Source organism: Scomber japonicus, chromosome 12, assembly GCF_027409825.1.
Source record: "Scomber japonicus isolate fScoJap1 chromosome 12, fScoJap1.pri, whole genome shotgun sequence".
Classification (NCBI taxonomy): domain Eukaryota; kingdom Metazoa; phylum Chordata; class Actinopteri; order Scombriformes; family Scombridae; genus Scomber; species Scomber japonicus.
Window position 1 is genome coordinate 24,066,728 of NC_070589.1, and position 26,110 is coordinate 24,092,837.

General features: G+C 40.0%; 1 protein-coding gene across 1 annotated transcript in view; it reads left to right on the forward strand.

The window, feature by feature from the left end:
- The first annotated feature begins 286 nt into the window (after positions 1-286).
- st6galnac5a (ST6 (alpha-N-acetyl-neuraminyl-2,3-beta-galactosyl-1,3)-N-acetylgalactosaminide alpha-2,6-sialyltransferase 5a) overlaps positions 287-26,110 on the forward strand; it is a 47,551-nt gene continuing 21,727 nt past the window's right edge. Inside the window, exons 1-3 of the mRNA XM_053330763.1 lie at positions 287-301; positions 1,124-1,333; positions 24,106-24,518. Of these exons, the coding sequence (XP_053186738.1) occupies positions 287-301; positions 1,124-1,333; positions 24,106-24,518 (638 nt within the window). The remainder of the gene's footprint in view (positions 302-1,123; positions 1,334-24,105; positions 24,519-26,110) is intronic.

A 26,110-nucleotide genomic window follows, 5' to 3' on the forward strand; every position in this document is an offset into this window, starting at 1 on the left:
CTCTTTAATTAACTGCGCTGCGCCTTCACTCTTCAGCCTCTGAAACTCGGGGGGCTTTAAGACCCAGCAGAGGTGTAATAGTGAACATCTGTCGCCTTGGTCTCCACTGTATGAATTGCGCCTGGGCTCTAGACTGGAGACACACAGGCAGAGGCAGGAGGGCAGGCAGGCAGGCACAGTACGGACGGGCTGAAGTGGATCCGGGATGCGAGCATATGCAGCTGGACCATGAGAGAAAGTGGAGTCAGACTCACTGAGCCGCAGCGATAAGACAGCGCGCCGCAAAATGAAGACACCTATGGTGAATATATCTGCCATGTAGTTCATAGAAATAACTGTTAGTGCTTGCTTTTAAATCCAGCATTGTTCTGTGAAGTGTGCTCCAATCGCCATAACGCTGCTGTGTGTACACTGTCGGATCAAAAGATTAGGATCTGAACAATGGACACCCAGCTGTGCGCTCCGTTTGGCACTAAGCTCTGGTTTTTCTTATAGGCTACTAGGGATAGAGCATAACACTCAGCGCACTAATGTGTTTCCCCCCTGCTTTTAATGCAGATGCATACATTTCTTTTTTAAAAAGTGCAAAGAATTTTATTGCTTGAATATTTCTTTTAATTCGCAAATGTTGTTCCACAGCTGCTAATTGATTCAAGAATCTTTGACAGATGTGTCAACAAACAAATCAGAAGTGTCATGAGCTGCTTATCTGGTGTAATTTTACGTGGATTTATTTATAAACTCAGGGTATAAGCTCAGGGTTTAAACTTTAGAGCTTTTTTTTTTTTTTTTGGCACCAACCTTAAGTACTGTGCAGATGTGTTCCTGAGCGCGCCTGGAACATTAAAATGCATGCAAACTAATTAAAGATGATCATTAACAGGCTGTCATCTTTTCAATTACATTATTACGCCTGTGGCACTAAATGAAGATAAGGATAAGAGCTGATTTTTTAATGTTTTAGTCGCAGGCGATGTTAATTACAGGAAGTTGGGGGTTTGATTGACAGGTAGAGCAGCCTGCGCTTTCATCCGCGATAAAGCCTATAGCCAGGTGAGGAGACTCAACTCAGTCCAGTGCTACAGGACTAATTTGTCAGCATCTGCTTGTGTCTTTGTGTCAGCGCCATGGGGTAGCCGTGCTTCTCGTGCTCCTCCTGTGTGCCAGCTTGTTCCTTGTGTACAACGGCAACTTCAGCAGCGCTTCCAGGGACTCTAACGATACTCACATCCGACAGCATGAACAGCTGCGGCGGCCCACTGAAGCTACCGTCAGGGTGGCCAAGCCTCACCCCCCAGTCCTCCAGGGATACAGTGGCATCATCGACCATAAGGTAAACAGATGTGGTTTGCGAGTGTCTCCCATAACGGGCAGATGAACGGCTTCAAATGCTCAAATGTAAATGTAAATGCACTGCCAACTAGCCTAGAAAAGCCTTTGAAGGTGAAGGCAGTTTTATTTTCATCCATTAGGAACTTCTTTTTTTGCGCTGCATCTGTACTTTATCCTCCTGAAACACTCACACACACACACACACACACACACACCTTTCTTCCCGCCTAATGACCAGCAGTCATCTATCTGCAGGGCTCTTTAGAGAGAGATAGCCTCCCCTCTGTCATTTATCACAATTTTCTCCAGCACAGTGTTGCGCCATACTCAATACCCACCTGTCGTTACTAATAACAGCCTAGGCAACAAATGAAATCCTTGGCTGCATTCTTGCTCTAATTGATAAGCCCAGGAGACCTGCAGCTAGGTGAACCCTGACGTCACCATAGGGGCATCGACTTCTATCTATTTACCAAGCCAGGAGAAAACAATCAATGTGAGTAGCAGGGAGCAAAGGCCCTGCAAGTAAAGCAGACCTAATCACCTTGTAAAGGCTTTTTTAAGTCAACATACAAAACAGTGTGCTTCTCTGCAGGCAATCTGGTTGATAGATTGTTGTGTAGCAGTTTGCACCACTGACCCAAACCATGGATGCAACAGTTCTCCTATCTTTGATTTGAGATGTTGAAGATTAGAGGAATGGGAAGCCGGGCTAATCAGTGCTGCCATCTCTCTTTCATGGAAAGTATCTGTTGGCTGCTGAAAATAAGCTTGAAGTCATCAGTTTATGTCATAAGTTAATTTGCATCAACCCAGTCTCACATCCAAATGTGTCATAGCTACAGTACACAGCACCGACAGCACAAAACTATTAGTTTCACAGTAACAGCTCTAAAACTCTGAGGTGCCTGTATACACACACACACACACACAGGCCAATTTGTTTCTATTGGCCTGCTTCCACATCATGATTGTGAAGTTTCTGTCTTTGAAAACAATAGCTGTTATTTCTTTTATTCTCAGTGGAAAATGCAATATTTGAAGATAGTTTTGGACAAAAAAAAATCCCCAAATTATTTTAATTAGCTTAAACTAACTTCATGTTTCTGTGTTGAAAATTAAAAGAAAACCTTAACATAGTGACATTGAGGACAATACTTCCGGGAAGGTACTCCTGTCAGCTGATCCCAAAGCTTCAGATTCTGGATTTCAAACTCAATCGCCAGGTTACATTCGTTCAATTCCTGGAAGCCTATCATCATTATGTTATTTGATCCCATAAACACTCAACAACTGAGCCAAGATGACCTGATATTGATGTTTGACATACTTCAGACTATGCCAAATGCATAAAAAATATCTGTCTGAAGGCATTTATTCGACTCTGATTCTGGGGAAAGTGGGAAAAACAGTAAATTCCCCCAAACTACCATAAGCTACCTCTTGATTATCTCTTTAACCAAATCATACACATTTATGCTATTCTATGTGATCTTTTGATGACGTATATGATATATCACCCCCCTCAGGAAGGCCCACCTCCCACTTTGAAAACCTCTAAGCTAGACAGATTTGTGAGTCAACACATTGTTCCTAAACGTCTAAAAGGCTGGCTGGTAAATTAACTTTTGCTAAATTAAACACCAGAGGCTCTGAAGAGTCACTTAATCTTGTGTCACTGTAATGCAGATTTACAACAGAGGGTAAAACCATCATTCATTAAAAGAAACCTCATTGGTGCAGAAACCAACAAGTGTGGAAACCACAAATGTTCTCCACTGATGGCAGAAAAGTTCAGCTGCACCAGATGTTTTCTCAGCAGAAAATCTGCTTGTCTGCTTGTTTCTCTTTTCAGTTTCTGCATGTTGGTGACCTTTTGTGTGAGAACAGGAAACGCACAACCATTCAAACATGACAGGCTGTATTTAGCTGATGTATTGTGCTACATCTGTTAAGAAAAATCTGTCTTTTGCATTTCATGCAGGGCTGCAACAATTAGTTGATTAATTGATTGATATTTTGATAATTGATTAATATGTTGAGTCATTTTCCAAATAAAAATCAAATGTTCTGGTTCCAGCATGTCTCGTTGAAGGATTTGCTGCTTATCTGTTTTTGATGTCATTGTAGTCTGAATATTTTGGGATTTTTGCTGTTAGTTGGACAAAACCAGACATTCGAGGATGTCACCTTGGTCTCGAGGACACTGTTACTGTCACTTTATAAACCAGACAGCTAAAGGAGTAATCCAAAAAATAATCAGCAGATTAATTTTTTTTTTTTTTTTTTTTTTTTTTTTTACAGTTTGTTGGCCTCTTTTTATTAGTTATGATCATGTATGTATATCATAATGTTGCAGTGGCCATGAAGTGGGGATACAGTGATGACTTGAAAACAAAAAAGAAACATTACAATTATTACTGAAACTATCTGTTACCAACATTTATTCAGTATTCAGTTTTAGACTTTGAGCGTGAAGACATTTTTGAACAGTGGTTGATCGTCACTTCTTCTAAGGGATGTTGGAGGCTAAATACTTGGTTGTAGGAATAATGTTAAATTTAGGTTTAAGTTAGGGTTAGGCATGTTGTCACATCAATCACTGTGATCACTGTATCAGATTAGGTGATAAATTCTTCCATAGACCAATCATAGTTTGTCGTTTTTCATAAAGTGCATATCAACATACTGTAAGTGATCAGTTAAGTGTCAGAAACAGACATTGCATCTTTATACAACCCCTCAGTTGAGTCTCTGTGTGACACAGATTGTTTTAGCTCCTGAATGGGTTCATCAAAGCCCTCCCAATGAGCCCCCTCTGTGTGATTGGCAAGTTTTGGGAAGCTGCCCTTCAGCAGACTTGAGTCAGCTCTGGAGGCTACATTAACAAACAGTAGTTATTAGAGGATTTCACTTCTTTTTCTTCATTCTTTACTGGAATCTGGAAATTTCTCAAATACATCCATACATGTTTAATCTCAGAGCCCAATCTGAAACATATGAATAGACAATGTAAATAATCTGTGGAACAACTTCAGCAACAAAGGCTACGGCACAGACAGCCGTCAAGCTCACGTCATCACAAGGAGGGAGTAAAGGTAACACTGCAAACAAAGCTTTCAGAGCAGACTGAAGCCCTGACTAACCAATAACAATGATGCCCCCAAACTATTACAATAAATCTCAGGTTGTAAAACATTCAATTTTGCTTTAAATGTGTTAACCTTTAGTGTTTTGACATAGTCTAAATCAGTGTGTGATGTGGACTGTGGAGCTGTGGTTTGCTTCATAACATTAAAATTCAGTTAATATTTGTCCAGAGGTTCGGTCAATATGCCGGAGGCTGTTTAGGTTTTGGTCTCTGAATGAGATTTATTGCATGGCAAAGTCAGGCAGTTCGTTGAGATTTCAAGTGGCACACAAATAAATATGAAATATGAGTCTGAGTATTTTAAGACAGCAAGATGGCACACAGCAGCGTCTTTTTCCTCACTGCCTGAAATGCCAATACTCAGTGACCGTGTGCGTCCTGATTTGATGAGGATTTGTCTGTAATGCGTCAGTAAACCCAACTATGGATTAGAATTGATTTTTCTTTTTTTTTTGACGACCAATAGAGCATCATAAGAAAACTACCAATTTATTTTTTTCTCTTGGCAATAAACTTATTGACATTTTGGCTATGAGGAACATCAATTAGGGGCCATGGCTCTACTGAACAGCATTTATGGCTCTTCAATCCTGCTATTGTTGTCACGCTTCACATTCTTCAACCACAAGCTGATGTCAATGCTTTATGATTAAATGCATTTTGCTACTACAGCATGTGGCAGTACATAATGCAGTGCAACCTTCACATTCTTAGTATTCAGTTTTCCAAGCCATTGTGTCCTCCCTGTAGTTTGACAACATGGAGGAGGTTTTTGTGTATATATCCAGGAATGAAAAAGTTGTTGGCCTTGCCTCGTATTTGTTCTCCTGCAGTGCAGAATGATCTCTGTTTGGAAAAAAATATCCTTGACATGAACATTTGTCTTTTTCATCTTTACTCGCTGACCTCTCTGCCATATTGATCTTTTCGAGATGTCAGCTGGCTGGCACACGCGGTGCAATCCCGGTCAGCCTCTCGCCATTTCACTTTATCTTCTACGGTTTCCAGCATATTCAACTCATCAGAACCCAGAAAACAGTTTGTGGACTATAGGATTGATACAGGCTGTTGGCCAATATGCTAAAACACAACGTACCAGAACATTTAAAATTATTTTTTCACCATCAGGTTATGAACTAATATATATATATATATATATATTTTTCAAATACAGAACATATTTATGCATCCTTCACACCAAATACTTTCTTTGCAACATGTTTGAATTGGTTCAGAGTGAAGGGTAATTTATTTCTAGCTGTTCACCAACATTGGTTAGCCTGGACATGTGCTGTGCAAGCCAGGCACGAGATAAGGAAGCAAAGAAAGAAACTTAAGAACGAGATGAAAAGGCAAAGAAACTCTGGTGTAAGGGCAAAGAGAATGAGAGAAGAGGACAAAACTAGGAAAGGGTAAGGACTGAGAAAGTGATAAAAGAGAATATAGGACCCAGGAAAAGTTCAGCCTGAGAGAATGAGATGAGAAAGTGAAGAAGGCAGAAACCGACACAAGAGCAAAAGATAGAGAACCAAATCCCAGGGGCTTCCTTTCTTCTAGACTCTCCTCCGTTTTATTTTGTCAGTGAGGAGAAGGAGGTGGAGAAGGACAGGAAACTACTCTCGCCTGTTTCCCTTAGGAGATGGAAGGACGAGACAGCGTAACCATCTCCTTCTGATTGCCTCTCTGACAGCAGAATCATGCAGATTGCTACCTGATATCCCGCAAGTCAGTTGGAGATGAGGCTATAGGGGAGATTTCAGAGAAAACGAGGAGTCTTATCAAAGATGAGAGGCATCCAGATGTCATGCTGGAAAGGGATGAACTGAGCTGACTTTTTTCTGTCTAAGAAGACATGATAGATGTTTTTCATATAATTAAAGTCCAACTTTTGGATTCTTAACAAAGGAGTCTGCAGCTACAGCAGCAACTCTGTCAGACTGTACTTTATTGTACTGACTTATATTTATGAGGTGAAAGGTAGATGGTCAGTAGGATTCATCCTCTGGGGATCATGAATGTATCAAATTCAATGTCAATCCATTCAGTTCTTGTTGAGATATTTCAGTCCAGACAAAGCCACACTGCTATCGTGTCAAAAAAAAAAAGTTACCAGAAATTGTTGTGAAGCTGCAGACAGTCCCACTGAGATAGCACAATAAATTTACAAAGCAGTTTTCTCCGCACAAACTCTGCCCAGTGTCGGTTTTAGACATATATGGGCTGGAAATACTCTCTGACTAGGTACATTTTGCTTGAAGGCATGAGCCAAGGAGAACGAAGCCATCTGTGCCAAGGAGACATGACAAGGCATCTCTCTCTCCCAACCACAGCTTTTGTGACAGCTGGAGAAGTGAGATGTTTAATATTTCATCTCAGACAGCCACATCTTCTATGGTTTTCTCCGCGCACAAAGCCATTTTTCACCATTCATTAGGATTTTGCAATGCAATCAGCCAGCTGGATAGCGAGACTGAAAACTCCCCAATTAGGCCGTTATGGCCAAGGACTCTGTAGTCATGTTATGTGAACTAACAGCCTTATGAAATCTGTAGAGTGGTGTGTATGTGCATACAGTTGTGCATGTGTGTGTGTGAGGTCTGTCTTTGTGTTTTGTACCATACATTGGCAACAGATAACCACTATTTTTATTCAGAGACCTCGTTAGAATGCTAAAAATGCTTTGTTTCGACTGAGGAGAATAGTGGTTTCGTTATGCCACAGCGGTCCCCATTGGGGCATAGTCTTGGATTTCAACTTATCTCCAGTGCATTCTGCTCCCGCCAAACATAACACAGCTTCAGGCTCTTTCCAATGCAGGCCTGTAAAGCAATTATGGATGAATGGGGGGAGGGGGGGCATGTTGCTTCTCGATAAGCATTCCCTCGACGGAGTAATCTCACACTTGGTACCTTTTGGCATTCTGTGGTGGGGGAATCACTGGAGAAGTCATACATTTTCAACATAAAGGAAGTTGAGGGAAAATTCTTGAGGCATGTGTTAGGAGCTGAATGGTGTTTTCATGCTTCTCCATGTTTTAACCTTTGGTGCTCGGTAAGCTGCCGCCTGTGGGGCGCTCTCCTCATTTGGCTCCTGAGAGACCTGTGAAGGATCTGAAAAGGTTAAACTATGATAAATGGATGATACCTTTTGGCACAACATCAGGAGATAGATGATGAGCTGCCCCTGCCTTTCACATCGTTGCGAGCAGATGCAACAAGACGGCAGGCAGAAAGCTTTGCAATAAAACCCAATTTCTTGGCGTTTCCTTCCTGTGGCTCCGTAGATACATGAGGCTGGCTACATTACTCAGCTCTTTAGGCAAGATTAATGAGTATGTCCTCTATAGTGGGTGAGAGGACTGATCAAACTGTTATTTGTATTTTGGCGTAATCTCTTTTTGTATGCCGTGAGCATTATTCTAACCCCCCAGATTAGAAAAGAATTAGATGCCAAGGTTATTAATTATGGAGACATGGACTTTGGCAAAACAATGGACTTGTTGGCCAAAAATAAAGCAGAAGAATAGATGTTTTTTTTGTAATACAAGAAATGACAAAGCAAAAGTCATAGAGGAAACCTTGACTTTGAGCACCAGAGAGAGAAGACGACAGAAACAGCCCGCTGTAGCCTTTTAGTGTTTTGCTGATGTGACACGAACTCATTGCCTCCACCACGACGTCAGCCTTCGGTCGAAACTGTCCCAATTATAGAGCGGACTTTGATGCATATCCCATCATCCACGCATTGAGGAGACAGTGTCATGGTTGCTCATGGAGGGCTCTTTGGTCTCTTACACTATCTGACGAGCCCACTGATTACAATTTCAGGGGCGTTGAGGAGTAAGCATTTTTCCTGCATGCACACAGAACTGCTTCCTTTGTCCCTCGTCTCCACTGGACGGGCTCCACATTAATTCAGGTTATATCAATAGCAGGGTCTGTTATGGGACGCCAGATCTCTGTAGTGTAAGGCAGATAGACAGTCTTTTCTCTCACAGAACAATTTCAAATAATGCGTCGTCCACTGCACTGAAAAAGCCAAGTTGTATACGGGCGACAAAGTAATGAAAAAACCTAAATAAACAATGCAGGTGCTTCCATACAGGGGGTCAGATTGCTTGTTTTGTCCAACAATAAAAAAAACCCCCAGAAGCATGAGTTAATACATTTTAAACAAAGGCATTATTTTTCTTAAAAAATATGTGATGACTGTCTAAATTGTTGCCAAATACTTGTCTGTCAATTAACTAATCAATTAATCTTCTGGCTCTTTATGCTGCTTTGATTTTAAAATATGGAGTGGAAGTATATGGAGAGTCTGTCAGTTGGCAAAAAAATCTTTGTGTTCAGAACTTGATGCATGTGTCTTTTTTATTAATTTCTGCCAACACAAAGATGATGGCCCATTTTATCACCAGTGCTCACTGTGTTGATTTGTCAAAAAATTGTAAAAATGTGAAATACTTTGGCCTTAAGGTGCAGCACTAGATAAAGTTTAGATAGATTTAACTTTACTGAGATCTTGGACATGCCTCTGCAGTGGCAAGTAGGTCATACTGCCATTAAGGTCATCACAGGAAGTTTCACGATGGTCAGTACGACTAAATTGATTTTTGGCAGGGAGGCTCAGGGTGTAGACAATGTGGTCAAACCCTCACTGGCTCAACACTGGCTCATCAAAATCCTTCTTTCCTCCTTTTACAAAAATAGAACATTAACGTTCATTTTATATTTGATCAAAGCGTTCATGAAGGCAGTGAAGGTCGTGTTAACTGTAGCTAAATTTAATCAAAGCCATGAGGAATCTATCATGTTGAAAATGCAGGTTGCATTGACATAAAACAGTAAAATAAGAAAAAGCTTACTTGCACTTCTTTCCTAATTTGCTGTATGTAAATATAATGAGATTAACTTGAACACTGACACTGTGGCTGCACCGATTAACAGAAAAATAATCATCAACTACTTTGATAAACTTCTTATTGATTTAAGTAATTTCTTCTGTTTTCTTCTAAGACAATAAACTGAATATCTCTGGGTTGTGGACTGTTGATTGGGACAAAACAAGACATTTTAGGTTATATATTGGGCTTTGGGAAGCAATGATTGACAGTTTTCATTATTTTCTAACTAATCAATTAATCATGAAAATCATCAGCACATGAATCGTCAATGAAAAATAATCATTAGTTTCCGCTGTACTTTACACTGTCAGACAATAAGTTTGGACCTTCAACAGGTATTTCTGACTACTTATTGATGCGTTCTTGTCCTGTCCTCTTCTTTGCTACTAAACAAATAACAACTAAACTAAATCATCAGCTTCCTCGTTGAATCAATGGACGTTTAAGCTTTGATATAATAAGATCAGAATCAGATGGGATTCATGTTTAATATGAACCAGAAGGCAGGTTTCTTTTAAAAGACTGCTCTCTCAGTTTTTGTAATCAAATAAATTAAATGCATTGTTTGCCAGTGAAACAAAAACAGTTCAATAAAAACTGAAATTATTTCCTCAGTAAACATTTGGAACAGCACTTGTGTATCTTTCTGATCATGCCAGCAGGGAATTAACTTCTTATTTATGAACTCAACTTGTTTCAGGATTGTTTGAAACTCCTGTTATTTGCAGTCAAGATAAACAAATGGAGCTTTGAGTGAAATTGGGAAAGAAAAAAAAAACAAAAAGAAAAACTTGTTAGCTTTCAGTTGTTTAAAATAATGTGCTCCGATTTGGTTTATAGAGCCTAGACATGTCCCCAAAATCCCCAAATTTCCCCCAAGATCATTAATTCTCTAAAACTCATGGAGATCTGAGAAGAAAGTCCAGTTTTTAACTGCAAACATGATTAATTGTCATTTTCACACAAAGAAGAAGAACGACTCAAAGACAGCTGGCTTCAGCAAATAACATTAACAGATGCAGAGGCTCATTTCAGTGACACAGAAGACTATCTGCCTATTTATGAGCTGAAGATGAGTCAATTTGCTCGTCTTGTAATTACAGTGTTAATTCCTCCTTCCATCATCCTCTCATTAATAATGCAACAAAGTCTTGATGATGATGATGATAGCATCAGATGCTCAGCTATGTGAGGTACAGTATGGACTGCACAGGCATTAACATTAGACATCAATCAAACATTCAAAGTTACAAAGAGTTTGACCATCGAGCAAACAGCTGTGTAGAAAGTAACTAAGCACATTAGTTAAGTAATGTGTATTTTGAGACATATTTTGTGTTAACTGTTTTATGTCCTTTGTCTATGAATAAAAAATGTTGCTTTCTGTCTTGACCAGGGCTCTTGAAAAGGAGATTTCTTTTAATCTCATTGAGGTTAAAAAACAAGTACTATTCTGAAATTTGACATTGGATAAGTTTTGAAATACACCACATTGTCATATATCCGACCACTGGTTCCTAACTAGTCGGCGTCCCTTACCAAATATTTTACAAGTCCATGAGCAAAGATTTGTGAATAAGAACTTTCTTTTCTTCTTTTTTCTTTCTTCTTTTCTCCGACTCTATCAATCAACTGGAGGGGTCCCAACCATATGTTGGGAACCAGTAGATTAAACTATCTAATGTTTTTTAGGTAGATAGATAGATAGATAGATAGATAGATAGATAGATAGATAGATAGATAGATAGATAGATAGATAGATAGATAGATTTTGCTGATAATACTCTTTTAACTTTGAATGCAGGACTTGTTATGGAGTAAATTTACATTGTTGTATTGGTACTTTTACATAAGTGAATGATTTTAAAACTCTATGCACGTCTGTGGCTGCATGATTCTAGCTTTTCCTTGTGTGTGATGTAACGAGAAAATGGCTGATCAGGGCTCATTACTGGATAAAACGGTGTGGGAGCACCTCCCCAACAGAAGGCTGTTAGCGTTCTTGTGCGCATTGTTTGTGCCTCTATGAATTCCTGCTAGGCAGAATACACTGAGGATTAGACTAATGAGCCCGATGTTTGTGGGGGAGGCTCATCACCTTGGTGAAAAACTGAAAAAAAAGGCTCCAAACAGCCATTTACTGATCTGAGTCGGTTCCAGAACTGCTGGCATGAATTATTTCTGTCATTGTGAGGATCAACCTGTGTGAATGCAGCTCTCACTCACATGTTCCTAATCACCATTTTCGCTATTATCGTATCTCAGGTGCGTATCCATTAACTAAATGAATAGGCATTACCGTGGCAATAAATATGAGCGTTGTGATTCATTTCATTAGCATTTTTCCTATTAAAAGTCTGTGTCTCAGGGAACGCAGCGGAAAAAAGCATAAACAAGCTTTCATTTCTTTCCTTCCTTTTGAGTTCCACTGGTTTGCACCAATGAATTTGAGTTTTTTTATGAAGAGGGGCTTATTCTTATTATTCTTATCATTATAATGATGATGATGATGATGACTATTACTAGTAGTAGTACTAATTTCACGCATAGACCAGTGACGGCAGAGGTAAAAGTATCACAGTACCACAGTGTAAAAATACTCCATTACAAATGAGATTATTACATTCAAAATCTTAAGTCCCCTTCCACTGAAAAATGTGTCTTTCTTCCTGTTACCTCCTTTGGATCTTTGAGTTTCACTGTGTAGAGTCTGTATTTTCCAGTGAGGAAGAAGGGGAAGATTTAATTTGAAGGATTTTTAACCAACCAAACATTTTTTCTGTGGAAAAAACTAAGAAAAATTAACAAAGTATCAAAACTAAATGTGTAACAATCCCTGTAACTAACATTGTTTATTATATATCATTATATTTAACATTATTAAATTGATAATAACAATGCATCAATGAACACGTGCAGCTGGTCGAGATGTTTAATTACTTTATTTACAGTCCAGTCTGTGTGGTTGTGAGACGAGTGATGGAAGGAAAGAACTTCTGCTTAACAAATGTGTATTTATTATTTAGATTTTTTGTGTTTCTTTTCTTTTTTTGTGAAATAGTTAAACCTTTATTACCTTTTAGACTTGAACAGTTATTATGTTAAATGAAACGGAGAGGTTTAGACAGTCGATCTCTCGTCAGTGAAATGCTACATCACCTCTACTGCAGTACACACGGCTATTAGAAAATACCAAAAGCCAAAAGGCTCAGAAACCACTGTAACATTATATTGTATTTTCTGAGATTATAAAACTGTATATTCTTTTAATGCAAATTCATAGTTTGTAAAAGAACTGTCTATAGTTGTACAATAAATATAGCTGCGTATAAAGTACAATTTTCCCTCTGAACCGTAGTGGAGTGGTAGAAGTATAAAGTAGCATTAAATGGAAATACTTAAGGGTAGTATTTGAGTATATTTACTTAGTTAACAGCACAGAGAGACTGCGAAACACACTCACGTGTCCTGCTTGCTAATGCGAAATCTGTCACCTCCCAGGAGATTCTTCCTGCTTGACGAATGTTGTCAATGACAGCTGGTGTTTCACACTCACGCACGCTCACACACACACACACTAATGACACACACTCACACATACCCACGCACATCCTTTTTGGTTACTGTCTCTCATTATCCTCTGTTCCAGCACATAATGGACACTCTCCAACTAGAATATTTAGCATTGACAATGTTTTCAGATGGAAGCAGAGCTTTTCCACACATTGGGACTGTCGTATTGGCGATGTATTATTGATGTCTCCTTTTTGTTTTTCTTGGGCTTGTTGTTATATTGCAAGAACACAACAGTAATTGCTCCTTTGGGATTTTGCTCGGCGGGATTTATTACACTCGCACTCCAAGATTTAAAAACCAGGCTGCAGTCTGGAGGAAGAAGTTTTGCGTTGGTGTGAAAATTGCCTGTTTGCCCTTGTTCACAACAAACTTGTCATCTCGAGTTTGATGGTTAACAGTTCGCCTGAGTGCCATATTTAAATTTCCTCCCGCTGTCCCTACCCATGCATATATTCGTCTCCACGCTAGGATTATGCTGCACCTTTTATCTTTCAGTTTAATTTTCAACTCACTGTATCTTGTGTAGAAAAAGGGTCTTTTGCTGTGCAGGATGGACGTGATGTGAAAATGAAGCAGTGACATACACCTTGAGCTCAGATGTCTCCTCCAAGTCATTACTCTCACCAGACTTCTCTTAACAAGATCATCTTCTCGTTATCGATTCAGTTCATTGTTTACAACGGGGCGCTGGGAGATAACCATTCCTATCACTCAGAACAGCTGATCTGAGAGGATTATGGGAACATATCAGCTCCCTGCATCAATAAACCGTGTGATGATGAAGGCTGCCGTGAGCTCGCTTGCAAATGTGAAATCTCCTCAAAACATGGAGTCATTGACTTCAGGTGTTTGGACACGCTCAGATACAAAGAGGAAACCCTGCAGATGTTTTAATGATGTTTGCGAGGCTGCCGCTTTGTGCTTGCATAATGACCTCATCAGACACTGTATCATTATGTCGGTGCAGCTGTAAAGCCAGTGTGCATTTCTAAGTCTTTCTCATCAAAGGATGTCCCTGAAATTCATCCATGTCTCTCTGAAGGCCCTGCCCTACATTTCTTGGTCTCCAAAGTGCTTCTTTCTCTGACAGCCACTCCTTTTTCTTGCTCCTCTTTTTCATCTATCAGATTGCCTTTCATTTTCCTCCCCTCCTCAGCCCGCCTCTGTCTGTCATGGCTCCCCCTCTTTCACCCTCTCTCTCTCCCCCCGTCTTTCTCCCATCTTTTTTGCCTCCCTCTCTCTTCCTAATGTCCTTCTGTCATTTCTTCCTGGCTTTTTCCTCTTCTATCTTCTCCGCTCACCACCTCCTGCTGCAATTTCAGAGGAAAGGGGAGAGGGAGAGATTCTTTGACCTGGTAAATTGCACCTCATCTTTTGTATTCATGCCAAGGCAATCATTCCTATGGGGATGTGTCTGTGTGGTCCTCACAGCAGTAGCTCTCTCCTCTATCTGGGTGGAGGTTATGGGGACAAGCAATAGCTGCATCATTGTACAGTCTGCACCAGCGGCAACCCAGCTGATATGGAGCCAATTAAGGCAAAGGAGTGTGTTGTAACACGGTGCAACCTGATTTTCTCCACACACCCACTGGCTTGACACATTGGGCTGCCTGGATCTGGTCCTTCCAGCAGAACATACTAATAGATACTCACAGTGAGAGGGGGCGTTTGTTCTCTTCTCCGGGTCACCCACACTGGATGAGGTGAGGAAGAAGATGGGGAGGAGGTTCGCTTTTTATCTGGGGGAGAAGAGAGACACAGAAACAAGGTGCAGCATTGTTCTTTTCACCTTTTGTGCAGGTGGTGAGGAGAGTTAAGGTTTAATGACAGAGTCCTACCTTCAGGGCAGAGCTGAAGTTGCAGAGGAGTTTGCAATACAAGGGCATTTTTGATTGGGGAAGCACTGCAGGGAGTAGAGTGTGAGACAGAATTGAAGCCTTGGGTTTAATGTTGGTGGACACATTAATAGAAACACCGGTATAGTAAAATTCAGTGCAGTGTAGTTATGCACTGTGTTCAGACTTCATTCACAGAGATGATGCAACAACCTTGTCGTAACTTTTGAGGCTGTGGTTTATAGATGTGCTTTTTATCACATTCTACATGTGTTGTTGTGTCAATCGCCTCTAGATATAATACACCACTGCTTGTTGTTGTTTGTTGGGAATTTCAAGGAGACAAGGATTCTTGTCCTGAGCATGTCTATAAATCTGGAGCAGTTCATTCGAAGAGAGATTTTTTCACTTTTTTCGATGTTTCGTACGGGACTGAAGAAGCAAAATGACTATATTTTACAAGAAATGATTGAGAGAACAGACTGATTAGATTAATTAGAGAAAAAGACAGAAAAGTACACATAATTTTGTGTATCATAATTTATTTTTCCCCCAATTGCTTACCTAGAACAATCACCCAAAAAGACTTTGAACATACTCCCCTCAACTCAGGCCCATGAACATTGCCCTTATGCATGTTACACTTTACATGTGAATTATATGGCTCATTGGCATGTTTTTACACACAATACTTGTAAGTAGGATCAGTTTATTGTTGTTTTGGCTCTGCACATGAGATTTGTTGACATGAAGACTAATATGGAAAATTGCCAGCCAAATCCTTTTAGTTAGATTCAAAGGATAAAGTTCTTGCTGTGATAACTTTCCAGATTTGCAAAATCCTATTTCATCATGTTGTAAACCACCGTGATGTGTTTTGGGATTTGATTATCCTTCCAACTCACAGATCTGCTCTTTAAATTGGCCCTCCTAAAACATATTTTATCTTCTCATTGGTACCTGGAGGCATTCAGTCTGGCTGGACCAGTGCAGCCACTTGCATTGTTTTTTGGCAGTTTGAACTTCCAAAAAACTTTTAACAACATCATGCTACATACTTACTTGCTAGTGAAGATAAAACATTTCAATCTATCAAACCCCCCCCCAAAAAAACAAAACAAAAACAAAGCTGTGCCATTTTTCGTGAAGATAATCAATATTTGCAGGAGGTCAATCAGCCTGGTGAGGACAGCCAACTGACATCATCCCTATCCAGCTCTTCCTCCATACTATCCATTCTTTAAACTGCATTTGGCAGAAATTTCAATTCTGTAAACCAAAGTGATAGAAAATTAATTGCTCAGTTTTGCCCGCTGTGTCATTGTTTTTTTAATAGATGAATCTCAAAACAATCAAAACTTTGTTCAGTTCATTTCAGACTTGTTAGCATTTGTCAGTAGGAAATCTCCCTGTGTGCAGCTTTAGTCATTAATCAGTATATTAGACTCACTATGTGACCGAACCATCATGTTTATGAGCCCCTATCATAGGATTCAGTTGTTGCTCAGAAATGAACAGGACTCACAACTCTGTCAGCTGTATTGCACCGTGCTTTGTTTTTGTCCTGTGTGTGTGAGAGAGAGAGAGAGAGAGAGAGAGAGAGAGAGAGAGAGGGAGAGAGAGAGAGAGAGAGAGAGAGAGAGAGAGAGAGAGAGAGAGAGAGAGAGAGAGAGAGAGAGAGAGACTCATGTGCTTTAAACTGTTGCATTCCTCTCCAGTGGCCATACTTGTTTACTTTGATCACGAACGTGCACAAAGTCGCACATTGAATCTTACTGTCTGTAGCACTGTCTGTGTTGAATCTCTCTCTCTCTGTCTCTCTTGCTCTCTCTCTCTCTCTAGCTCTCTCTCTCTGTGCCACACACACACATACACACACACAAAGTGAAGAGCCCTCTTTAAACTCCTGCTTGCTTTGAAGATCACAGCTCCGCCGCCAATCTCTCCTCTTCTTCAAACACTGTGGATGATATCAGTTCTTGTTTCAACCGTGCCCTCCTAACAAGATCATCAGCCATGTCACTTATCCAAAAAACACTCCATCAATGAATTTTCATTAGTCTCTTTTTTTTTTAGGTCAGACGCATTTATTTTTTTTCTGAAGTAGATAATTGCCCTCCATCAAACATGTCTTCTATTCAAGGTGCTCACAGAAAACTCTGCCTTAATTGAGACCAGAGTGTCAGCACAGCATGAGCTGTCAACCTGGAGTATGACTGCTGACCACTGGAATCCCTAATTGCCCCTGTTTCGATATCCACGCTTCCCCCTCGATCCTCCTCCTCTTCCTCCTCCTGTCCTTGTCTTCATTAGTTCTCAGCAGTGTTTGCTTCCCACCTCAGCTCTCTCTAATGACTGGTCAAACGTGCATGCTGGACAAAACAGCTCCAAATAAGCCCTCCTCCATCAACTCTGCCCTGCAGCACTCAACCTGCCGGACTGTGTCTGTGTGCCAGCATTCATCAGCACAATAGAAGCAGGTTTGATTCTGGTCTAAATAGGACTTTTATACAACCATGACTGAATTTTTCTCTCTCTGCCGTTGCCTCCAGCTGCCGGGAGATTTTACTCTAATTGGTAGCCAGACTCATGCCGCCCCTCCCGTCCACTCCTCCTTTGCTGCCATTGACTCTAATTGGTGTTTTGTTTCTCCGTTCGTTAACTGTATTCATTCAGTCGTTCACTCTCTCTGTCCCTGTCCATTTCATTCTTTTATCCTTCCATTTACCCCTCTCTTTCTCTTCTTTTAATCCTCTCATCTCATAAATTGCACACAGTTATTTTTGAGGGCATTTTATCCCTTAATCTGATTTTTTTATGATGTTTTTTTTTCTACTGAATGATGAAATAATGCATTAGCATTGCAAATATACGCCCCATTGATCCCAGAGAGATTTGTTTTAACTTTACTCAACAGATAAAAAACAGCTGGCTTTACAGAAGATTGTGATGACATTTTTATTCCTAACCAGTCTGTCCTCCGCTCTGCATTATTAATATTTATTTTGTTTGAGGATATGTTCACAATATTGGTTGTTATTTGTAACTGTGTACATACAATTGGCATGACTAACGGCAATGTTGGTCTGTTGATCCACCACTGGGGTCCAGGCTGAAATATTATCAACAACTGTTGGATTAATTGTCATAAGATTTGGTACAGATACTCACTAGGCTATATCTAATGACTATAGTGATCCACAGACTTTACTTCTAATATCTTCATGAGGTTAACAGTTCTAGTTTTTAGTTAAATGTCTCAATTGTTGCACTGATTTTCATGAAATTTTGCACAGTTGTTCATCCCCCTTAGTCATTTTTCAGTCATAACTTTGGTGACCCTGACTAGCGCTGTCATCAAATCGTATTTTCAACTGGTCCAGTACTTTGGTTTATTACCAAATATCTGCAAAACTAATTGTGTTTAATGCTAATTGTTTGCAAGTTAACACACCAAAGACTGGGACCATCATAAACATCAGCATTGTTAGCATTAATGTCATTTTGTTATGCTAGTGTTAGCATTTAGCACAAGGCAAAAGTGTTGCCAACTATTTTCACTGGGAAAACAGTTAAGCTTGCTTGAACAGTCGCTAGATGACGCCACACACATGACATAATGTAGTATTTAAAAAAAAATTGAAATAAAGAAAATGCACTTCAACTACCTCAATATGTTAAGTCTACCTCTAATATGTACCTAAAATCTGCTTCATGCAGATTGTTGTATAGACTGTAAATGAACTGCCATCAATAGAGAAATTATCTAGACATGGGAATGTTGGGTCTCTTTAAAATTAAAATCTTAAGAGTTCGGTTTAGAACCTGCTCTATGTGTAAAGTGCCTTGAGATGACTTTGTTGTGATTTGGCGCCATAAAAAAAGACTGATTGATTGATTGATTGATTGATTGATTGATTGATTTAGAATTCATGATTAATCATATGTAGGCACATTCACAACTCATACTCTGTCTGGCTGATAATGGGTCCACAGAATGTGTTGCTGCTCTGTGTCCCACCCAATGAACACAGTCAGAGAGTCACAGCCACATTCACTGAGAAACACTGCCAACTCTATCCAAGGAAAGTATATGGTCTGCCCAAAAAGTTGTTAGACTTGTCACCAAAGGGGTCTAAAAGTCACCAAATCTATTGAAAAAGTCGCTTAGGTGGCAACACTACAAAGGAGTGTCGTGTAAAAGTAGTGCTGCAACCTCACAGAGCTGCTAACATAACTGCAAACTCGTGCTTCTTGGTACAAACTATTTGTACTGCCACAGGCTGAATGTTTGGTCGTTTTCTACTCAAAACCTGCTTTGTTTTACCATCAGTCGCCCATGAACAAACGCTGCATTCACAACCCACATGAGCAACACATGAGCAACACATGAGCAGTGTGACATACAATAAAAGATACTTATATATCAAGGTCATAATTCCCCCCGTTTTTCTATTTAAAGAACTTTTCAGAGCATTTTTGCTTTAAGCTACCATTAATTTCTGTCTGTGTGTAGAAGCCTTTTCTCTGAGGAGACTGTAGAAAACAAAGACATCTTTGATGAGCCTAAAGGTCAGCCTGGAGGAGGTTGAAAAATGTTCTGTTCTTTTATCTCTTGGCGATACTAGACAGCCAGACAACATCCTGCTGGGCCGGATGATTGGCGCCTCTCAACACTCACATTTACTGGCCATATCCTCCATTTCGCATCCTTGAAGACGCGGCATCCTCACTAAGCCCCCGCTCGATCCTCCTTCCCACTGCATTCACCCACACAAAATCAATAACAACACTCGAATGCTATTTCTTCACTCAGAGGGGGTATGGCATACATCAAGCGTAAAGGTTCACTGCAGTGTAAGTATGTCTTTTCCTCAAGGGACTGAGATGCGTTGGGGAAGTGAGGGGGGAGTCGGGTGAGGAATTAAATCTGATTTCACACACCCTTAAGTCCCATGTGAGTTTTAACCACCAATTATTACCCATGTTACCCATGGGCAGCGAAGGGCTGTGAGCGTTAACCACGAAACCAATCAAGCTGGGCTGAACTGCACGAACTACAATCACACAGTAATAATGTGTGATTATATGAGTCCTCTATGGATTTTATTCCTCCCCGTTGTTTAATTTCACACTCTCATACATGGTCTTCAGCTGCCACTCAATAACACCAGACTGACACATGAACAATGAAACACCCTCACTGAGTACAGCTGGAAACACATTTTGAAAACTAAGCTTCATTTTATTCTGTACTTGAATCAATTCCAGAAAACTAATAACAAACCATCTCTATTTGGTCCCCAAAGGCCCACACCGTCTCTCTCAGCTCTGAAGCATACTGCCTCCCAAGGTGGTCTGGGACCGAGCTCCTTCTCCCTTTCATCCCCTCCACTATCTTCTCAAGGTTAATCCCTGCAGCTCTGACGGACATGTTTTCCTCCACACAGAGTGGGTCAGGATGTCAGACAGGGTGAGCGGTGGGCAGGCAGTGATGGTTCATACAGCCCAGTGAAGGACAGGTGCTCCAGAGGCAAAGGAAGGTTCAGATGCCGACAGAATAAGGAAATAGAGGGGGGCGGCCTCGGCTGTCTGGGTTGTCGCTCCAGCAGGTGAAGCAGAGATGTGACAGGCCGTTGTCTGTCTGTATGTTGTTGCTGTACCTTTACTAGGACAGTGTGGATGGATGAAAAAGCTTAATGAAACCAGGGCAAGCTCCTGCTGTGTGCCACAAGTGGGACAAGGTTACCCTTCATCTCTCTTTGGCTGAATATCCTATAATAAAATGAAGAATTATTTTTTTCATCCTGCGAGAGTTAATTTTTAATGTAATATTCTTAATATACATACGCTGTTTAACAATATAGGGCAAAAAAATTCCCTCCACTTTCCAGTTCATTTGTAGTGGTGTTTTACATAAATAATAAAACTATTTAGAGCTAAAATGATTAATCAGTTAATCAGTTGACAGATATAATTTGACACATTTTCAAGCAAAAATGGGGAAAACTTGGTCCGGTGAGAATTTCTCTGATTGCAAAAATGAATCTGCTGGATTTGGGTTGTTTAGATGAAACAAAACTTCTGGCACACTGTGATTGACATTTTACATTTTACCATATTCTAATACTTTATAGAATCAATTAAAAAAAAGTAATGCCTGCACACTTATTCCAAGCCACAAAAGATTAATATGAAATTTTATAGACCAAATGATTACGGAATTGACAGAGATAATACTCAGCTTCATTAATGATTTGCCACTCTTCAGGCAAATAAAAGAGATAAAACTACCTTTCACTCCCTAAAGAATCACATAATTTGTTGTACTTTATAGACCATCAGCTATTTTTCATCAGTGACTCCTCCCTGCCTCTTAATCCTTTTCCATCTGTCAATTTATTGAAGAAATATAGACTGACACATGCTGTGTGAGTTTGAAAAATGCCCCTGAAATGGTTTTATATTAGAATATCTCAAAAAAATAAAGGGGACTTCTTAGTGTCAACAAAGAGTAAAACACTCAGCAACACTAAGATATATTATTTTTGTTCATGAAGTCATTAGGAAAAAGAAACAGTGAGTAGTGTGTAAATCATTTTCCGTTACATAATATTCATATTAATTTCATCAAGATGGTTTAATTTCCTTTTTTATTATGCTTAGTTTATCAATTTGCGACACTACAGCTATAATTCAACTATGGTTACAGTGCCTGTCTGTGGCAACAACAAAATAAAGTTCCACAGCAATCTGTATTTAATGTTTTATTAGTCAATAACTAATCAAAACTTGTGTTTAGTTTCATTTTCGGGACAAAATTAAGGATTTGTGACAGCTGCTCGTAAATTGGGACTGGTACAGGAGATAAATGAATGTTTACTTTGTGCAAACCTGAATAACGTTACCTGAAGATAAATAACATAACAGTGGTCAAAATACAGTGTTTATTTTGGGCAATCACTTTGGTTGCATCACTTTCATCGGGTGATGTAACAAGATATTGGAGGAATACTTTAAAACACTCGCAGTAACTATGATCAAAGGTGTTTTGTTATGAAAGTGATTTCAAATACATAAATGATAGATGTGTCTTGAATTATGAACAATTTATTGCATTAATTATTGAGTAGTAAACATTTTGTTGAGGATAAATTCAACATGAGTGAAATTTTCAGTTTCCAGCAGTCAGGAGACACTCACAGCCAGCCCTTAATGCCAGGGTCAGACGTAAACTACAGTTTACTTCGACTCCATCACCTCAACCCAAGCCACCATATTGGATGGGCCACGTAATTCCGGCTGAAATGGAGAGCCTTGTTCAGACCATCCAGCCTATTTCTCGGTAATAGCCTGACTGGGCTCCCTGAAGAGGCCAATTCTGGCCAGCAAGGCTCACTTAAATTCTCCCTGAGACAGAGGAAGAGAAAATAGGGTCTGTGGAGCCACTTAAAAGCCCCTGGGTGAAAATGGGATTTCTGACCTGCTCCACTGGTGTGCGCTACAGCCAGATTGGCTGTCAAGGTGCTGCCAGGTGGGAGAAGGAAGGACAGAGGGAGATGGGAGGAGTGGATGGATGCTGCTGCTGGTGTAGACCGCCAGGACCTCATTAGCTCAGCGTTTCATCAAACACTGGTAGCAGTGTGGCTCTCACTGCCTCCATATATCTCTTTCTCTTTTGCCAGCTTTTCTTTTTCCCTTTTTTTCTCCATCACTCTCTCACCCAGTTTTTTTCCTTTATCCCTGTTTCCTCTCCCCCACCTCTTCTTTTCATCTCTCTTTCTCTCCCTATCTCTGCTCCTTAAGGTCTCATTAACCAGATGAGCCAGATCTGCTGGTAATCTGCCACTAAGTCAAAGTCAGCAGATGAGGATGATAATGACACATCTCCCACCACCCCCACACCACAGCAATAACCATTTGTTCTCATTAATGCCACGAAAATGTAAATTTGTTATGGCTATAAGCATGTAAATAACTACCATATTTCTGCTGGGGAGATATTTCAGGGCACATTAGAGGGCTCTGCAGGACTGGTTTGCATATCATTGATTTTCATTGCAGAGGTCTGTGTGGAAGCAAGAAGAATTCTGGACACACCCACATTCACGCATACTGTACATGTGCAGCAGGCTCACAACATGTAGAGCAGCTTAACATACACAAATAGGTCTGTTAATGATTTATGTGCATGCACATCCTGGAATGAATATGCTGATGACAAAAAGAGGCCACACACACAATCAACCACAGTGTGCATTTACAGATGCTCCCAATGTGGTTTCAAGTAGCAGCTGCATTTCTGACAATAGCAAAGAAATTCTTTGTGATTTTGTGAAGAAAAGTATTAAATGAAGAAGCAAAAAGATGCTGACAGAAATCATAGCAAAATCACATGTTGCTTTGTGCTAGAAAATATCATGGATGGATAAGATAAGATAAGAAGTACTGAAATTCTTTAACAAAAGTGAGTCTACTGCTTAGATTGCTGTGCCTGCTCCTGTGAAACAATATGTGACAGAGATGTCTTAATTATTAATTTTTGTGGATGTGACAGTCTTTGATTCAGCCTGGTTAAATGAGTGCATGTTTTCTTTGCAATCATCAGAATAGTAAGAATATTTTCTGGTATTGTACTGTTGCCAGCAGAAAAATCCTTTTTTTTCATGAAGTAGTTAACTGATTATTTGTTAATTTCAGTTAAAGCTTTCATTACTTTACATTACATTACATTACATTACTCATTACCTATATCAAAAATGTGTTAGAGAAAATAATTGGAATAATGTAAAGCTCCCTATTTAAGTATGCAATATGAATTGTATGCATCGGGTCTGGTTATGGAGGTAAACACACATTCCCCTGTTGTGTGCAAGTGGGAGAAAGATTAAAGGTGAATCCTTTGTACAACCCCCGGGTTTCTACCAATCACAAAGCAATATGACAAGCTACATATAACCAGGAGGCTCTGTCTCTACCCGTTTGTCAACAAAGCATTTTCCACCTCAAACACACAGTGAAGCTTTTTATCAAAGTCCCCCTAGGTGTGCATTTCTGTCCGCTTTGCATATATCTGTTTAAACCAAGAGCTAAACACAACTCTCAGAACATTTTTGACTACTTGAAAATACATTGGTGTGTTGACTTATGGTGCAACATAAACATGTATATTCTGCTGGTAGTGCAGTGGTTACTTCCACAGTGGACAAGGAGGACAAATATTTTGATGCACAAGATATTAACAGAGACACCTTTTTTTAATGTTTATTTCATTCTTTTTTTTTTTATGCTCTGCTTCCATTAATCAGCCTCTCAAGATGCACTGCCAGACCTGCGCCCTGGTGACCAGCTCAGGTCACCTCATTGGAGGCGGTCGGGGTGAAGAGATCGACCAGGCTGAATGTGTCATTCGCATGAACGACGCTCCCACCGCCAGGGGTTACGCCCACGATGTCGGCCGACGCACTTCCCTGCGCGTCATCGCTCACTCCAGCATGCAGCGGGTCCTGCGGAGTCGCCATGAGCTGCTCAATGCCAGCCAGGACACAGTATTCATCTTCTGGGGCCCCAGCAGCTACATGAGGCGTGACGGGAAGGGCCTCGTGTACAACAACCTGAGGCTGATGAACCAGGTGCTACCCAAACTTAAAGTCTACATCATTTCCTGGCAGAAGATGCTGCAGTTTGATGAGCTTTTCAAGAAGGAAACTGGCAAGGACAGGTGAGGGGAAGATGAATATGCAAGAATACAATAAGGAGGGAGGTAATTTAGATTCTCACCATGAGGTGTATGGAGGACAGAATATGTATCAAATTTAATTACAGTGAAATCATTCTATTGTGATGATACTTTAGGGTTAGAAGAGCATTTCAGTGAGGTGGTTTTGCATTTTTAAGCTATAATTACTGATTAAATTGGGCCAGTACTCACCAGTGCACAATGACGGCATATTAAGATTTCTTTACAAATGCGTACCTTGACTTGACTTTCAGTATCACCATGTTCTTATGATGGTAGGTACTCATCTGTGTGAGAGAAGGTATAAATGTGCAGCTGCATGAGATAAAACCTGGTTCAGTTCAGGCACAAATTGGTGGATATGAGCTTTATTCTTTGTACTTAGCCTGGCAGGTAGCAAGGGTACATTTTATTATTTGATGAATGAAATACTCCTTAGTGAGTCAAAAATAATTATAGCTTGTGGGAAAAAGGCTTTTTGTATCACTATACAGTGTGGCACAGAAGCATTGTTTGTTTTGTGTGTTTCTTCCCATATGTCCATTTTTATACCTAAGACTAAATAACCTAACAGTAATTAAAATACATTGACACAACATGCAAGTCTTCTAAAGCAAGACAGTAAAACTTGTCCTACATATAGAAAGCAAGAAAAGAGTTAGAACCAGTAGAAGACTTTCAGCACAATACAGTCACTGCTTTTCTAACAACAGTTCATCAGTATTTTGTACTACAAATTAGTCATTTGTATCCTAAAATTAAGAATGCTTGTGCCCCAGAACACTATCTGTATGCTATGCAGACTACTGGGTCCAATTTGAGCTCAGACTACAACAACAAAACACATATTTTGCAATATTTTACCCAGCATTTTAAGATTAATTTCCTGTCCTCCGGGCTTCTGTCTCAATTTCTTCAGTACAATATGAAAATCAACTTGTAGAGAAATTAAATTTGCTTGAAATACAGTAGGTAATCCATCAACTTGAATGTGTGCTTGTAAGTGTATAGTTTATTTTTCTGTCAAGGTCATCACATAGTAATACAATGGTAACATTTGGGTACTATAGTGCATTCAGTGCTTGCAGGAAGCCCCTGGAATCAAAGACATGAGATTCAATCTGTGCTGTTACTGAAAATCAAGTTTGAAAGACAGTTTAATTAACATGGACATAAAGAAAGTGATAATGGTTTCTTGCTGCTATTTGGCAGCAGATTCTCATGTCATTGATGCTGTGGGTTTCCTGCAATCACAGAGCGAAAGTTGTTAATGCCCAACGTTAAATAGTGATGTAACTGAAAAAACCTCTGCTTTGCTTTGTGTGATGTGCAAATGACTGAGTTTCTCTTTCTGCAACACCTTCTCTCAAGCTGAGCAGTGTTAAAAGGACTCAAATTTAATGAAACCAAGCTGAGTTCCTCGGTCCTGTGGCTATTAATGCTTAATGAAAACACTACCGTACACATCCTGTTTGTTTCTCTCTCTCTCTCTCTCTCTCTCTCTCTCTCTCTCTCTCTCTCTCTCTCTCTCTCTCTCTCTCTCTCCTCTCTCTCTCTCTCTCTCTCTCTCTCTC